Source organism: Corvus hawaiiensis, chromosome 2, assembly GCF_020740725.1.
Source record: "Corvus hawaiiensis isolate bCorHaw1 chromosome 2, bCorHaw1.pri.cur, whole genome shotgun sequence".
Taxonomy (NCBI): Eukaryota; Metazoa; Chordata; class Aves; order Passeriformes; family Corvidae; genus Corvus; species Corvus hawaiiensis.
This window is the reverse complement of record NC_063214.1, coordinates 72,585,719-72,602,149: the sequence shown is the minus strand read 5'-3', so window position 1 is coordinate 72,602,149 and position 16,431 is coordinate 72,585,719. Positions and strand designations below refer to the sequence as shown.

Below are 16,431 nucleotides of genomic sequence, written 5' to 3'. Positions count from 1 at the left end.
GTGTGAGCAGTGTGCGATGAGAAAGGTAAAATTTGAATGTTGACCAAGAACCTTTTCACAAAACCTTAGACCTTTTGGCTGCTTTCAGTTTGAGAGAAATGACATTGGAACAGTTGCTTAAGCTGTATAAACTAACTATATACTGTAAATCTGTTTCAAAAATGTTTATGTATAAAGTGGATGTTTGATAGATAATAATTTTGTATACCTTTAATTCAGCTAGTTCTGTCATTTCATAATATTTAAAAACCGAAAAGGAGTAGACTTGGTGAAGTAGAGTAATAGGCAAAAATTTGTTTTGAACATTTGATAAATCAATTTTATTAAAGAAAGTTTTTAGTTTGTAAGTGATGTAGGCAAGGCATTGCCTGTGATCTGGATGTCGCTCGTGACTTCATTTTTTACTGCTAACAATTATGTTATTTTCTCTTTGAGGTTACTGATGGTAACACCGAAGTGTTGCCCACACAGCTGCATGTTTGAGAGATGTTGTCAGCCCTCAGCAAGGTAGAGCTGCCCCTGTGGGCTGGGTTGAACTTAGCTGGTGGCTGCTTCTCAGTTGAGCTATACAGCCCCTTCTGGTAGTAAGTAGATTTTGTTCATCTCTGATTTCAGTCATGTTTATCCAAATGTATAATTTAGTGTAATACACTTATGAGCGTATTAAAGTTCATAACTATATTTTGAGCAAGCAATGCTCAGTGGACTGGACATCTTTATAGGGGAGTTGTATGTTTCTGTAGAGCTTTGATTTAAAAATTGCATTTTATGAAATACACGGTTTTTGTATTAGATAAATTAATGTAATACTATAATTTGCTTTTATTTGTATAAAAGGTGTCAATATATTTAGTCTGTAAAAGTAAAAAAGTTCTGTGTTTTTTATAACCTGACTCTCAGAACTGCCTGGTTTGGGAAAGGTGGAGTAACACTTGTAGTCTGGGGAATAGGATTTAGTTTTCACTAAATTAATGTGAAATAATACATTAGTAATGGAGCCAAAACCTCTTTGGACCTTGACTGCAGGTGACCCGATGCTGGCAAGGTGAGTCACCAACATGTTGGTAGTGGAAATAACTGAAAAGCAAGGCACAACCTAAATACCAGAGCCCACTCCTGGAATTTACATCTTTGAAACCCAGCATTCTGCTGCTCACAGAGAGGCCTGTGTCAGACCCTGGTGTGAGGAATGTATTAGGAGCTGAAGGTGGCATGGTTGGTTGTAGCAGAACAGCTTCCCTGGCAAGGTAACTGGCCTGCTCTGAGAAAAGTCTGTGGTGTTGCATAGACCTCAAAAAGTCCTTCCTGAATGCAGCACCGTATTATAGCGGTTATTAAGATGTTCAAGCACAAGAAAACTGCTTGAAAGCTGTTGTGTCTCTCTTCCATTGAAAGTCAGCAGTTTTTATACATTGAATCAATTGCTGCATCCTTAGGTCAAATAATCCAGCTATAACATAAACTTCCCAGGCAAGCATAAAGTGCTTTTTTAGCAAATTCTGTACATCTTACTTTGCCTTCTACATGTTGAAACAAATGTAAATACATAAAAATCACAGCACAAATAAAAAAGAGTACCAGAGACTCACGAAGTTCACTAGAAGCATGAACATGGGTGTCACAGCTGTACCATTTTTCCCTGAGTTCACCTTTCTTTCCTATTTTCAGAACAAAATTCAGTGTTGGCTTGGTTGTCCAGTTTCGGGTAGGGGTTAACGAGTGCAGTGACATCTTACCTGTGGATCGAAGTGGTTACAAGTTACAATACTGAAGGCAGGAGCTCTCCTAATCCAGAGCATGTGGTGGGTTTGTGAGGGGGAAGGCAGAGACCAGTGATTTTCATTGCATGGCCCTTTGGGAAACAGGAGTAGCACACTCTGTTTGACCTTGATGGATGATGAGCCAGGATCTGCCTTGTGTGAGAACCCTCCTGAGATGAAGTGTGGCTTACAACACCAAGCAGCAGTATTGCACAAGACCACTGTGCAGACTTGAAAATTGTGGTAGTACAGAATGATTGTGTGTTTTTGCCCTCAAGTGCAATGTGCGTTAAGAGCAGGGAGTAGAACCAAGCAGTCTCTAAAGTGATGAACAAGTTGTGTATTCAAAGTGTGTAAAGACTGAGTGGCAGTGACACAATGCCAGGCTTATCCTTGAGCCTGGCAGTTTGGACAGTCCCCTGGTTCCTACTGTTGGGCAAGTGCTAGTGCCACCTGGCTGTGAGTGAAATGAGATGGGATTTTGCTCCCTGTGTGACTTTCAGGAGGAGGCTGTCCTTAAGTGTTTGAGGTGAATAGGTGATTTTCAGTCACAGATCATCAGGTGCACAGAAACTGTTTGGGACATCTAACACTTCCTTTTAAAGTTATAAAAGTGTCATTTTTATGGATCTATCCCGGGCTTGTCTACACTTCGCAGAAGTGGCCTATTCATCACCTCTGTTTTTTGGCATCTAACTCTATAGGCGTAACTCAAGGATTGTGGATTCTGCCTACAAGAGAGCACTGCACTCAATTTCAACTAATTCCAGTGCAATGATTCCAGTTTTAACTGCAACAACTGCACCCCTTTCAGGACTGCAGTTTGTACTGGTGGAGTTTATTCCTACCCACCTGTGCATTCAGTCTGAACAATTAACACACAAGCAAAGAAAGTGAGAGCTGTCTCTCCAACTTGTGTGCCCAGAAGGAAAAAGTACTGGCCTCAGAAGGAACTCATGTATGTTACATAAAGGGCAACCCCTACACTGATAACTGCTACGTTCTGAGGACAGTGTTCAAAGTGTGAAACAGACACACTTGGCTGCATGGAGGAATCCCCACATCAGTGGCAGTGTGATGTATGGGCTTGGTTCTGTGATCCTATTTCCCCTTCAGAGCTTTGGACACTGGTTTGTGATGTTGTGGCTTTTTCCTGGGAAGGCAAACGTGGGTTCAACGACATTGAGGGTTTCAAAGTCATACAACATGCATCAGTGAGAATATAACTTCTGTAGACAGACTTGCTGCAGCCCCTTTGACTTCCCTAGAGCCTCCTGGATTACCTTCCTGGTGCTAATGTGTGGTGCTTGGTTGCTGGCTGGGTTGAAACCATGGTAGTATCCTAATCCAAAGCTGAGCTCAGTCACAAGGTGCAACAAGCATATTTCAAACCAGGAGTCCCGTGGAAACGAAGTATATATGGACAGATTCATGGTAGATGTTTCAGAGATGTTTATTTCTCCAGCCACATCGCCGGGGCTCAGCTCGGGAACCCTGCAGTCACGGGACCTGCGGGTCCTTGGCCACCCCGGGGAACACAAACCAACCAATGGGAAATAAAGGTGACCAGGGGCAGGGAAATCCCGTGTCTCCCCCCTAGGACCCCTCTCCCAGGGCTCCATGGCAGGGGGGAAGGGACCCCAACATCAAGGGCTTGTGACTTTGGGTATAAAGACTCAAGTCCTTCAGTCTGAGGCAAAAGATGAAGTTTCACCTAACAGTGGAAGTAAGTAGCAGCTAGAAGCAGCTTGAACAGAGGTGTGCTCATCCCCTCATTCCTCTCATGCTCATCCTGTTACATGACAATGCAATTCAACTAATTAATTTTAGTGACTTCCTAAATACAATGTTACATTTCTGCCATTCTTATGATTTGAATCCACTCACTGTGTTCTCTCCTCTTTGGCTGCAGCAGGCTCTTAGCTTGGCTCAAGCTAAATGAAACTGCAGAGTTGGGTTCCTGTGTTCCTGCTTGGCCACAAGACAGCAGTAACCTCTGCAGGAGCACTATTCATTCCACAGCTAGTTTAAAAAAAAAAAAAAGTGAGCAGTGAACACTTGGAGATGATTACACTGCTGCAGTGTGGTTTTTCTGTGTGCAGGCATCTCAGTGGTTTCCAGAAAGCCAGTGTTCCTCTGGCTTTGGTCCCTTGGGTTTAAAGGGAACTAACTAGTTCCCAAGGTGCCCTACGCTGAGCCTGGAACAGGACTCAAGGACAGCACAGCAGCACTACTGCAAACATCACTGCCAGCAAGAGACTGCAGTCATCTTTTAGAGGCAGCTCTGTGACAAGCACAGATTTTAACTGCAATGTCAACACCCCACAAGCTGTCATTGCTTCTTTCATATTAAGGCATCTATGCTTTTTGAAAAAATTTAGAAGGAATATGCAGGAGTTCTATGAAACTGACCCAAGTGAAACTTCAAGTAGACTTGGAGATAGGAGACTGGTAGAACACTGCAATTACGAATCAGTCGACATCACAACAGGCAGTTTGGCTTTTATCTGTGCCACAGAATACACATGAAGCTGAAGAAGAGCCATCTGTATTTTGTTTACAGTGGAGGTGAAGGAAGCGAAGTGGTGAAAAGGCACTACCCATACCATGTAGTACATTCACTGCCCCAGAATACCAGACAACAGTTCATAGGTCCCAGTGGTACAAACCAAAGTACTACAGGAACACCAGTGTAAGGCACATGTTGAAGGAACTGGACGCATCAAGATACTCAGGTTGAGTGAGTCCTTGTAAACTGTGTCCCATCTCTGTTGGTGGCCAGGTGCCATCTGCTGCCACATGGCTATGCATGTGGAGAGCACCTGAGCCCAGAGCAGGCAGCTACCTGCCCATTCTCCGTCTGCTGCTGCAGAGCTCAGCCAGAGGAGTCACTGCAGTCTCCCTTCAGGCAGCAGGGGGCCGTGGTTACATGGAAGCTTGCCAGGTCAGAGATACTGAAGCGTTCATTAACGCATTATACAGGTAGTAAGAAAACAAATGCACAGTCTTTCACCTGGTACAGCAAAGCCTTCCCAATACAACTTTTTACAGTCAGCAGTGAAATACAGAACCCTTTAAAACATCACAGTAGCAGTCCAAAATCCTTAAGAATATTCAGCCATAAAGGCAAATTTTCTTCTTCAGTAAGCAGTCATACACCAAAGGATGCTTTGCTTCCAACAGGCAAAGGGACCTCTTCATAAATTATTTTGAGATAAGGGGACTTTATAGGTAAAAACCAGTATTCCAAGTTGTAGAACAGGTAAAACTGATGATTCAAGATTACACGATCAATTATTTTGAAAAGATCCACAAAAAACTCTCTGACACTCTGATGAGGCTTAAATGGATTGTAAAAGTCTCTTATAGCTGCTGCCAATGTCTTGTTTCCTTGTGGTCCAAAAATAGATGTTTCATTCCCCAAATAAATAGGTTCTCCACTGAATAAAATGATGCTTGTATAGTTTGTTTGTATCTTCTTAAATACAGCTCCTAAGTCAGCTAGCTTCTGGTAGGTTCTCAGTATAAACTTGGAGCACTCGTAAGAGTCAAACCACACTGTTGAATTTTTGTCAGGACTTGCTTGAACTGTCCAGGTCTCATAGTAAATGCCAGTCTCATTGTCGTATTTTACCCACTGTGCCATTTCATTAAACATGGCTCCTGTAAGAGATGAAAATAAGTATTGCAGAGACAAGGTAACAAATACAGGACTCAAAATATTTTCCATCTATTTCAAGGTTCACATGCCTCCCCTGCAAAAGCTTAGCTACATTACCTCACCATACACAGACACAAGGCTTACGTTGGAAGGACAAGGCATAACGCACTGAATAAACTACATTTACATGCAGGTTATTTAAACTGTGATTCCTTTTTCTGACCCTTTTCCTGCTACTATGCCAGAATATCCAAACATCAGAGAACCATGACACTTCTCATTTTGCTTTATCCCTGCAGAAAAACAGGGCACGTAGTACAGTCTACAAGAGATGTTAGCAAAATGCTCACCAGAGCAACAGGGATTTCTGCACTTCTTCAAGTTTTAACTAAATTCAAAAATTCAGAGCAGAAATTTTCACATCTCTTCACAAAAGAGACACAGAGTGAGACACCCAGCTGATTTAGCATCTCGGAGGCAGCTGACAAAGCTGAATTGAGCCAAATTATGAGTGGGATGCAAGACCAGTAAGATGGGATGCCTTTTGCCTGCTCTCTGAAGCAGCTCGTGATGCTGTTCATCTGTGCTTGCATCCACTCACCCTCTTTCACAATAACTTTGAGATTCCTAGTCAAATTCAGACAACTGAAAACTCTTAGAGGTGCTACTTCCTTAAAAGTTCAATGGAAATGGAAAGCAAGAGAGGCAAGGAGGACTGTAACAATGCCTCCACGAGGCACCAGCATAACCTCACCCTTCTTGGGCATCAAATAATCCACACAGAGAGAAAGCATTACAAGTTCCCCAACTGTATGAAAATATTTAATTTGCTATTCATATGAAAGAATCCAACTGTATCAAGCATCAAATACTTCAGTCATGAACTACAAACTCACAGGAAAGCAGCTCCAGTTTACTTCCTGATTTAAAAAACTGCCTAGAATTTCTTAGCAGCACTGGATAGATTATGTAGAGACTGAGGCCAGCAAAGGGTGGAAGTGGGCACACACAAAGCACCACATCACACGAGCTGTAAGCTGACTCTCCACTGTTTCTTGCACACTACACCAACTTCAGAGAGTAAGTGGTTTTGGTCACACAAAATGTTAAGTCCAAGTCCTCAGTGAACTTTTTTTGTAAGTCATTCAGTCTATTGCTAGAGCCATCAATCAGATTTATTTAAATCACTTTTCATTTTAGGATTGCAGATCAGTATATACCAGGAAGCTCTTCTGGTGATCACCTATGTATATTGAGGTGTAAGTCCTAGGTTTGTTCTACAACATATGACAGAGACCTATTACTGGGGACATTTTCAGAGTTTTTATGACATATAATGAGGGAGACAGAAATAGAGATTAATATTTTTATATCTTCGAGACTGTTTCTAAGTATGCCTTATTTGTTTGCTCAGTAATGAACGTTTTCAACGGTCTTTCTATCTCAGCAGTCATCTGCCACTTTACAATAGAAGGTTTTGTTTTGGTGAAGCCATGTAAAGAGTCCATAATGACCCTGTATAAGCTGTTTTTCTATTTTTACACTCAAGACTCAAGTGTTTTTGTACAGCAACACCAAATGACTTTCACTTAACAACTCTCCAGTGTGAGTTGTTCAAAAGGCAGCAGCCTCATGCCACTTTTCTGTATTGAAGAGAGTGTTTGAAATTAGCATCAGTGACTAACACTGCAAATAACCTACAGAACATAAATTAAAAGCTACTGCTTTACAAAAGACAAGGCTGATTCTGTATTTTGTATTACCATTATCCAAAGCATCTAAAATCTACCTGATATTGTGGTCACAAGAATTAAAGTTCCATTTGCCTTCCAGTGTGCATCATCGATTCCTTCATAAAAGCAGGCAGCTCCCTGGTTACACCAGAACGGTGCCTCCATGTCAGGCCGCAGATGTGGAAATGTGCAGTTCCCAAGTTGGAAGAGCTCATACCACTCCATTGTGTAGTTTTTGCCTGTTAGAGAGCTCTTGAAACCAACAGCATCATGCATAATTTTCTGGAAAAGAAAAAAAAAAAAAAAAAGACAACCAAACCACTAAAACTTTGATTTCATAGCAACTTCAGCTTGACCTGTACAGAAGGTAAGATGCTCAGGAGCTGTTCTGTAACAGGGGGAGAAGAGGGGAGGGAGTTCCTGTAACATCTTGGATTCAGTAACACTGAAGCACAACACACTAGATTGCATGACACACATACTTTTATCAGAGCATCATGCTGTCTCAGTGGTTGTCTATCCATCCATTGTAAATTCTGTCACTTGGAGGCAGATACTCAGTGGGAGCTCATCATCAAGACTCAGGCTGACTTTTGAATCCTTAACCTCATGGGGGTATCAGAAAAATAAAGAGCAGAACCAAGTTACCAAAACCGGATCTCGCTAATGAATGCTATAAAACTAACGAGATAAATACTTCATTTAAAAGCTGTATAGCAAAAACATAAATCCAAACTTAGTTAACAACTGAGATAACAATATTTGAATCTATTTCCATTTTTGACTCTTTGCTTGGTTTTGATTCACTAACATTTCTTTATTGAATAGGAATCATGCTTTGAAGATTAATTTTGCTACTGCTATAACTATAAATATTACTAAAGCCAAAACTCTTTCATATTTGCATGACTCCATGAAGGGACACTTCAAGTCCACAGTGATCATAACACTCAAGAAAGAACTGTAAAAGCTACCAACTCCTCATGATCCACCGTTCTGACCAGATGGCTGTCCACTCCTGACAGAGACCAATGTCCAAGCAAGTATAGGAGTTTTTAACAACAGAAAAGTTAATACACTAAGCAGCTATTTTATCTGATATAAGGGGACAAATAAAAGTATTTTCTTGATGCGGTGATAGCACAGAAGAAAAGACACCCAAGCCATAATGGTGTGCGTATACAAAACACTCATTATGCAGCTACGTGGGGGAACATGTTCAAACCCACCAACAGTGCTGTTCATGCTCTTTGTCTTCAGCTGAGCTAAATCCTGTAAATTTTGTCTGAAATGCAATGCTCTTTGAGTAACTTTCCTACAGATAGCCTAGCTTGTGTGCTCTAATATTCTTCCATACAAGGATATCCCAACCTTACAGCTCCTGTTCTTGACACCTGCTGTTGAATTCAGCTGAATTTGTCACTATAACTTTGTTAAAAAGGTCACCTTACCAAATGTCCTAGTAGGTCCCCATACTTGAATTCCCATACTGGAGCCTGCAATCGATACACTTCAATGACATCCTCTTCTTTCATCACCGGAATGGCAGAGCCAGTGGGACAGAAGGTGTAACGAGCTTGGCAGTAAGGATCAGTTTTTGGACGGTAATCAAAGCGCCTGTGTTGAGGAAGAGAAGCACACAGAATGACAAGCACAGCTCTACAGCTGGATTAACTGTCCTGGCTTCCTGAGGGGGACAGCTTAAGTGTCCAGCACCCCCAGAGACAGATTCTGTGACCCAGACACTGCAACACTTGGAGTACACAAATTCATAAACCTGCTGGGGTGCACATCTGCAGAAACAGGACTTCAGGACTTAAGGGTCACAAATTCAAATGTTGTACTGATAGCGAAGGAGTGGAAATAATGTGGATTACAAAGGATGACATACTCACAAAATCAGACACACAATGCTGGGGAAAGGATAGGTTGAGATCTGCCTCAAAAACATTCTCCTGGCAATTTATTTACACGGGAATTGACCAATTTGTTCTTGCTACTCTATAGTAAGAGGTTCTCAGATGAAGCTATTTTGACTCTACGGTATTTTCAAGATCAGAAAAAAATGTAATCCCTCTATGCTAATTTAGATAAAGAGGTCTAAGAATGTACCTGGGATCATTGTTTCCATTTCATTCATGTTAAACCTCAAAAACTGAAGACCCAATCCGCTTACTTATCACACTATATATAAACAGCAACTGAAACTTTTTGACAAGTCTATGGGGTTTGTGTAGCCAGGTTTTGGTAGCAGGGTGGCTACAAGGGTGGCTTCTGTGAGAAGCTGCCAGAAGCTTCCCCCATGTCAGGCAGAGCAAATGCCAGCCAGCTCCAGGATGGACCCTGTACTGGGCAGGGCTGAGACAATCAGAAATGATAGCAACACCTTTGTGATAACACATTTAAGAAGTAAAAAATGTTATTGCACAGATGTAATTGTGGCCAGAGAAGAGCAGGGTTAGAACATGTGAGAGGAACAGCCCTGCAGACACCAAGGTCAGTGGAGGAGGGACAGGAGCTGCTCCAGATGCTGGAGCTCAGATTCCCCTATAGCCTGTGGAACAAACCCACACTGGAGCAGGTGGATGCCTTAAAGAATGCTTTGGACCCATGCAGCAGGCTGCAGACCTATGGAGAGAGGAGCCCAAGCTGGAGCAGGTTTCCTGGTAGGACTTGTGACCCCCTGGAGGACCCATGTTAGAGCAGGCTGTTCCCGAAGGACTGCATGGAAGAGTGACCCATGTTGGAGCAGTTCATGAAAAACTGTTGCCTGTGTGATGGATTCACATTGGAGGAGTCCATGGAAGACTGTCTGTTGTAGAAAGGACCCCACACTGGACTAGGGGAAGGACTTGTCTCCCTGAGCAGTGCTAGGAACAACATCTGATGAAATGACCGTGACCCCCATTCCCCATCTCCCTGTACCACTAGGGGCAGGAGGTAGAACCTGGGAAGGACAGAGGGATGGGACGAAGGTGTTTGTAAGATTTATTCTGCTTCTTATTATCCTGCTCTGATTTTGTTAGTAATAAATTCAGTTAATATCCCGAAGTTGAGTCTGTTTTGCCTGTAACAGTATTTGATTAGTGACCTCTCCTTGTCCTTATCTCAACTCATGAACCTTTTGCTGTATTTTCTTTCCCCCGTCCACTTGTGGAGGGGAGTGATGAAGCGGCTTTGGTGGGCCCTTGGCATGCAGCCAGAGTCAACACACTACAACAAGTCTTCCTTTTCCGAGTTCCTTTAGAGTCACTCACTGTATTTCACTTAAAACAAGGTCCCTATATGCCTGTTACCAAGACAAATTGGCGTGCACAGCTTGTCCAGATCTTGTCTGGTTAGCCTGAGAGTCTAACACAGCTGCCCAGGGCTACTGACACAAATACCCAAACTATGAGATGACTCAAGGACACAGGACTTCCTGAGCAATATTAAAGGCAGCAGCTCAGCTGAGGCATTGTTAATTTTGCCTGTGGACTTCTTCTCCAAGCTTGCTGGGAACTCCAGCATGTTTGCCTTTATTTTGTCCATGGGGGAGAGAAAAAAAAAAAGGAAAAACAATCCCCAAACCCTAATGAGTATGTCTGAAAAAAGAACACACAGAAAACAAAGAGTTAGGCCAACCACACATTCAAGTCCTGTTTCTGAATTGCACACTCCCCCTTGCATGGCACCTTGCATGTGACAAGAAGGTAACAAGCATGTTAAACAGCACTGAAACCCCACATTTCTCAGCATCTCACACCAACAGGCTTGTACTCCAATCTGACCATCCCAAGACCCAGTCTTGTAACTACTGAACTTGCTGGAAAATCCCAACAACTCATGACTGCAAGATCAGCTCCTTCAGGCATCACCTGACACAAATTTAACAGCTGGGAATTACACAACAGGCTCTCAAAATTTCAGGTATGCATTATTAAGTTACAGTTAAACATTGATAACTACTCCCTTTACAAACAGCAAACCCGCACAAAATACACAATCGAGTGTAGCCCTTCTTCTGTAGGGGGTCATTTCCTCGGCACAGCCAAAGCTGTCGCTATTTTCACGCCACAACGTGCAGTCTCACGCTGTCCCCAACACCACCAGGGCTTCTGGAGCTCAGACAGCTCTGGAGCAGCAAACGGGATTCAGTACCGTTTCATTCGTCACGAAGTATGACGTTAAGGTAAATTTTAAAAATCAAACAAACCGTACCCTGATTTCCTCATCACCACCTTTTCTGCGAGCATTAAGGAGCGTGTTTAAAGGCGGGCAGTCGTTCCCGGGGCACCAAGCCCTCCCGCTCCTGAGAGACCAAACGCAGCTCTCAGGCTGGGATGGCACTACGGCTCCCTTGGGCGAGCCAAACACGCCACATACCTTGTAAATGATCAACACCCCGCGACCAGAAAGGGGAAGCTTTTCACGGCCTTTCTAGTCAAACACCCAGAGAAGCAGCAGAAGCGCGGCGCTGGCGGGCCCGCGGAGGCCCTCCCGCGGCACTCACCTGTAGGGCACCGGCCACCGCCGCCGCGGGGAGCGGAGCCCCCCCGAGACACGCGGCCCCCACGGCGCCAGGAGCAGCAGCAGCAGCAGCAGCAGCAGCAGCGGCAGCAGCCGGGAGCAGCGAGCGGCGCCCATGGCGGAGCCGGGCCCGCAGCTGCGGGGAAAGCGGCGGAGCCGGAGGAGGCCGGGCGGGAAGGGGCCGCCCCCGCGCCCGCCCACGGGGCTGGGGAGGCCGGCGGTGCCAGCCGAGCCCGGGCTGCAGGCAGGGCCTGAGCGAGCGGGGGTACTTTTCCTCCTCCCGGGGGAAGCCAGCCGTGTGCCAAATCGTCCCTGAGAAACGTCACCCGGCTGAACTGCGACTGTGTTTTCTGGAGAGCCAAGCAACTCCGCGTTGTTATCGTTTAGCTGGAGCACGGGTTGTCCGTCGTTTCACGCATTGCTCTGGAGACGCGTTAAGGCTGGTGAAGGGTCTGAAGTCCTCTGAGGAGCAGCTGAGGGAACTGGGGGTGTTTAGCCTAGAAAAAAGGAGGCTCTTGGGGAACCTCATGACTTTCTTCTACATCTCCCTGAAAGGAAGTTGTAGCCAGGTCGGGGTGGGCCTCTTGTCCCAGATAACCAGTGACAGGACGAGAGGACATAGTTTTAAGCGGCACCAGGGGAGATTTAGGTTGAACGTTAGGAAGAATTTCTTCACAGAAATGGTGATTAGATACTGGAACGGACTGCCCAGGGAGGTGGTGGAGTCATTGTCCCTGGAGGTATTTAAGGAGAAACTGGAAGCGGCACTAAAGAGGAACTTAGTGCCATGGTCTAGTTGACGCAGGGGTGTTTGGTTACAGGTTGGACTCAGCGATCTCAGAGGTCTTTCCCAACCTAATCGATTCTGTGATTCTGTAAAAGACACATCCCATGCCCATCCTCACACCCAGAACCTACTGAGAGGGGTGGCCTCTGGATCTGGCCCCAGGATGATGATGTGAGGCCTCACTCAATGGCAGAGGGGCTTTTGCTGTGATAAACCCTGTAACCTTAAGTCTCTTCAGGCTGCCCAGAAGTCTTGCCTGAAACTTTTCAGGGCTTCAGGCGAAGTTTGTATATCCACTACCCAGAACACTTTTTCAAATCATAACACTTTACATTACAGGAATCATATAGCAGTTTATTCTCTCATCTTTATTATAATGGTGAGAACTATCTCACAGATGAACTAAGAGAAATTGTGAAGACAGGTTTTCCAGCAGCATCCCTGCAGAAAACACAGCTTTTTCCAGCTCTGTAGAATTCAAAACTGGCTATGCTGGCATCAGAGTCCAGGAGGCTAAGTTTAATAGTTGGCATCCACAGTGAAAACACTGGTCTGTGCTATTCACTGGGTAAATAATAACTGTGCTGTGGACTTTTGACTATTGGGAGCCAGAAAAATATCCCTGCTCATTGCATATGAGCCCCTAAAGAACAATCATTTCTTTAGTCAGCACTATGCTAGGCCATACTGTCAAACAAAATTCCAGGTGGAAAACCCTGCATCCTTCATAAAAATGCAGGATAGGCTGCTATCAATGTCAGTAATGCTTGGGGTACTAAAGGTGTTCAGAAAACCTTAAAACCTTTAATTTCAGCAGCATTTCTGTATCTCACTTCCCTGCTGTCTGATTCTATAGTGCTTATCTTTAAAATCCATGCCGTTCAGCACTATACATTAATTTAATGCATGCTTACATAACCTATACATACTTAAATTTACATATCTCATTTTTATCTCATGCATGTAAATTGTGTCTGATTTATAAAATCTCTGGTTTTATTTGTTAGAAAATAAAGTGTGCCAGTAATCATGTGTGTTTCATAGCTTGAGTGTAGTACAATATACCAGCTCTTTGATCTGTTCAAAAAGATATGTGTTTGTTTTGAATATAGCCATAATTCCTAGTGCTAGAGATTTGGATATGTAACTCTGGAAGCACTTTATGAAATGAAGGAAGGCTAACTTATCCCTTCTTTGAAGCCAGAATGCAAGGAAATGAAATGGCATGATGAAGGTGCCATAACTGCTCACTAGCCAAACTAGAAATGCAGTATGAACAGGTTCTTAGTCCTGGCTCACCACATGTTTGCAGTGTGGATTATAAATCTCCACTATGTGGATGCTGAAGGTGTTGATTTTTTTTTTTTTTTTAAATTTTAATAGCATTTTTATATCTCACTTCATTACATCCCTCAGGAAGCTCTTGCAGCAAGGTACTCTGGTTGTTTGTTTTTTTTTTTCCTCATGCAACCTAAGTTATGTTCTGAACATAGAAAATAAACCGCTAATACATTTATGAATAAATATACTTGACCTAAAAAGCTCACGTCAGCAGTTTGAGTGAGCCACTGTCTAGTTTATGATGCAGAAACATGTCAGATTCCCCATTATAAACCCACAGAGCTGATCTGAATCTTTGTCCAGTAACAGGCTTTGAGGAAATACCGAGACTGACTACAAAGATCGAATTCTAGAGTTGACAGGATTCCTAAGTTTTTCTCATTTCCCAGAGTATTTTCTTTTTTGATTAGTGAAAACTGAACATTTTCCTGAAACAACAAAGACTCTTGGTGATTTCCCATTATAAATTGGTACCTTCTCCATCTTTACCCTTGACATGAACAGGATGGAAGGAACTGAGAGAAAAGGAAAAACAAATCCTGTTGCTTCAGTCAGAAGCTGTGGTTTTGAACAGAGAGTTTGGCTTTGAACATGCACTTGAGTCATCACACTGTAAGTCACAGCAAAGAGGCTATTTCACCTGAAGTAACAGCCCCATGCTCACAAAAACAGGCTGCTCTGGATGTTGCTTACACCACAGCTGCACATCTCCCAGCCTGTGCATACACTGGCAATATGCCATTCAGTAGGAAAGTCACAGTCATATATATGGATCACAGCAGATAAAACTACACATCTGGCAGCTTTACTGATCACATGGGGTTTTTTTCCCACTCACACTGGCATGTTAGCTACTGAGTCAGCTGGATGCATACTGAGAAATACATTACCTGAAGTCACACTGAAGCTGCTCTGAAAGACGAGAGTTCATCAGTCAGAGGCACAATCTCTGCCTTTGAGGGGGTAAGAAAGGAATCTTGAGAAAAGGAGCCAGAAACAGGGCTCCTGTGCACCTACACTCTGCTACATAGCCTGGGATGCCACTTGAACTGTGAGTTGGGCTGGGAGAAAGCCATGTCTAAGAGTTCCACTCAGGAGCTCCTTGACCCTGACAGCTAGGATGAGGGCTATGCTTGGGACAGATGTGCAGTTCAGTAAACGTTTGGGATTGCAGGGCAGCTCCTCCTTTGTCTGCCAGCTTAGGAGGCAAGTGATGGAAATTATTTCTTTCCAAGTTGGAATTGGAAGGGGGGGGGCTGCTGAAGCCTGAGAGATAGGATGAGGGTTAGGATAAGGATGCAGAGGAAGTTCATCACGAGTTTTAAACTGAGATGAACTCTCTGGGATTTGCTGCAGGGTAGGGATAAGTGAATTGATAAGTCAACTGAATGCCTGTGAAATACAAAGAGCTATCCAAGTCCAATTTAGGCTAACAGCTGTTGTCAGGCAACTGAGGCGCTTCAAAGCAGGATTTCCACTATAGAAAACATTTTTCTCAAATCATGGGCAGTAGGAAAAAGGCTGGGGTCTAGGGCAGAGCTGTAATTCAACCCCTTGAAGTCTGAAGGGGACAGTACCTGCTCTCTTCCCTTCAGGATGTGCAGCTGGTTGCTGATAAAAACCGTTGTGAGCGAAGTCAGAAACTGCTTCTGCTCTGCTGAAACACCTCAGAAGGGGCTCCCTGCTCCTTTCCTGGGGAGCTGCTTTTAAGCCAAGGCTTCTGCCTCCCACCTGAGGTACACTGCAGCCACACCTGAACCCAGCTGTGTACCTTACTGATGCAGACCCAGTCCATGCATCGGTCATCCCAGCGTAACCCTGGCTCTGCCTCATCACTATGGATTTATCTAGTGATCAGACTCTTGGTGGAACCCCACTGCTATTCAGTTTCTGAATGGGAACATGTGGCTGTTGTCGAGGCAGACATAAAAGCCACACTAGTCGTAATCCATAGTCGAGAAAGGTAGAAAGATTTTTTATTTTCTCTACTGCTATTCTTATACCTCTTCACAATGGCTGTGGCCTAATTTAAGACTGGCTGCTTAGCAAACAATGACAAAGCTGTCTAACCAACAATGACCATTCAGGCAGTAAACAATCAGCTATACAAGCGAAAGTATAGTTGCTACATATTATCCAAAAGTTCTTCCTTGTACACTCTCAATGTCCCATAACAAGAACATCCTCCCCTCCAGAACATCTTCTCTAATTAATTATCTTCTTGGCCTTCTCTCTGGATTTTACTAAAGCTGCAGAATTTCACTGTAATATTCTCACGGGTAAATTCTAACTGGTTTCAGGTCTGATTCTGGGAGATTGACAGTCCAGCTGTCAATCTCCTCAGGAACAAACATGTAGTAGTGGCTGGATCCAGCAGCACCCCAGATACAGCAGGGCAGAGCCAAGGCCAGGATTACACTACTTGTGCCAAGGTCAATTCACAGGTTGTGCAGGAAGAGCGACCCGTACCTCAGGACGACAGGAAACACGACGCACCTACAGCACAGCTCAGGTAATGTCTGGATGTCCAGGCCTAAGTGCCCATGGATTTGTGGCCAGAGGGTGTGTGGGTTGAGGTTATGGCTGGCCAGGGTAATTATAGGGCTACTAGTGCACTGAGGGCCTTGACCACAGCTTCTT

General features: G+C 44.0%; 1 protein-coding gene across 1 annotated transcript; it reads right to left on the bottom strand.

Moving 5' to 3' along the window:
- Positions 1–4,292: 4,292 nt before the first annotated feature.
- On the bottom strand, positions 4,293–12,057 carry CLN5 (CLN5 intracellular trafficking protein). The gene is made up of 4 exons (XM_048295644.1): positions 11,647–12,057; positions 8,606–8,771; positions 7,211–7,436; positions 4,293–5,423 (listed from the first exon to the last, which is right to left on the bottom strand). Exons 1-4 carry the CDS (start codon positions 11,778–11,780, stop codon positions 4,912–4,914), a joined length of 1,038 nt encoding a protein of 345 aa, XP_048151601.1. The 5' UTR covers positions 11,781–12,057; the 3' UTR covers positions 4,293–4,911.
- Between the last annotated feature and the right edge of the window lie 4,374 nt (positions 12,058–16,431).